At 67.3% G+C, this 539-nt stretch overlaps 1 protein-coding gene across 1 annotated transcript in view; it reads right to left on the minus strand.

Annotated features, from left to right (window-relative positions):
- Nucleotides 1–499, minus strand: part of PKP3 (plakophilin 3) — a 7,293-nt gene extending 6,794 nt beyond the window's left edge. Inside the window, exon 1 of the mRNA XM_009334056.1 lies at nucleotides 429–499. Coding sequence (XP_009332331.1) covers nucleotides 429–499 — 71 coding nt within the window. The remainder of the gene's footprint in view (nucleotides 1–428) is intronic.
- Nucleotides 500–539: the final 40 nt, after the last annotated feature.

A 539-nucleotide genomic window follows, 5' to 3' on the forward strand; every position in this document is an offset into this window, starting at 1 on the left:
CCCCTGGCACAACCAAAGCTACAGCCAGCGGCTGGGTCTCTGCCGGCATCCCCAGCTGCCGTGGTGATGGGCGCTGGCACAGGGTGGGGGACGAAACCCCCCCAGTACATACCGAGGCCTGGGGGTCCAAGCCATTGCTCTGGGAGCGGGAGCTGAAGGAGGAGCGCAGGGTCGTGCTGTACTGACCACCTGCAGGACGGAGACGAAGGGGTCAACGTGAGCACCGGGGGGCCAAAGGGGTGGTCTTGGGGACCAAAGATCCCCCCCCAACTCATCCCGGGGGGGACCTTCTTCAGGAGCCGCAGCAGTGCCAATGGCGCGGAGGGGAACAAGGGAGCGGGAGGACTCTGCCTTCTCCTGCCTGCCGGCAACGGGGAGCAGGAGAGGCGGCAGCAGCGCCGAGCGGCGGCCTCCCTGCCTTTCATCACGCCCCGACAGCAAGGGGAGTAATTGCCACCTTGGCAGGGACGCGGTTTAACAGCCAGGGCCCCTCCGCCATAGCCGGATCAACCGCCCCGGGATCTTCCCCCAAGCCCGGA

The sequence above is a fragment of the Pygoscelis adeliae genome, unplaced genomic scaffold, assembly GCF_000699105.1.
Source record: "Pygoscelis adeliae isolate BGI_AS28 unplaced genomic scaffold, ASM69910v1 Scaffold420, whole genome shotgun sequence".
Taxonomy (NCBI): domain Eukaryota; kingdom Metazoa; phylum Chordata; class Aves; order Sphenisciformes; family Spheniscidae; genus Pygoscelis; species Pygoscelis adeliae.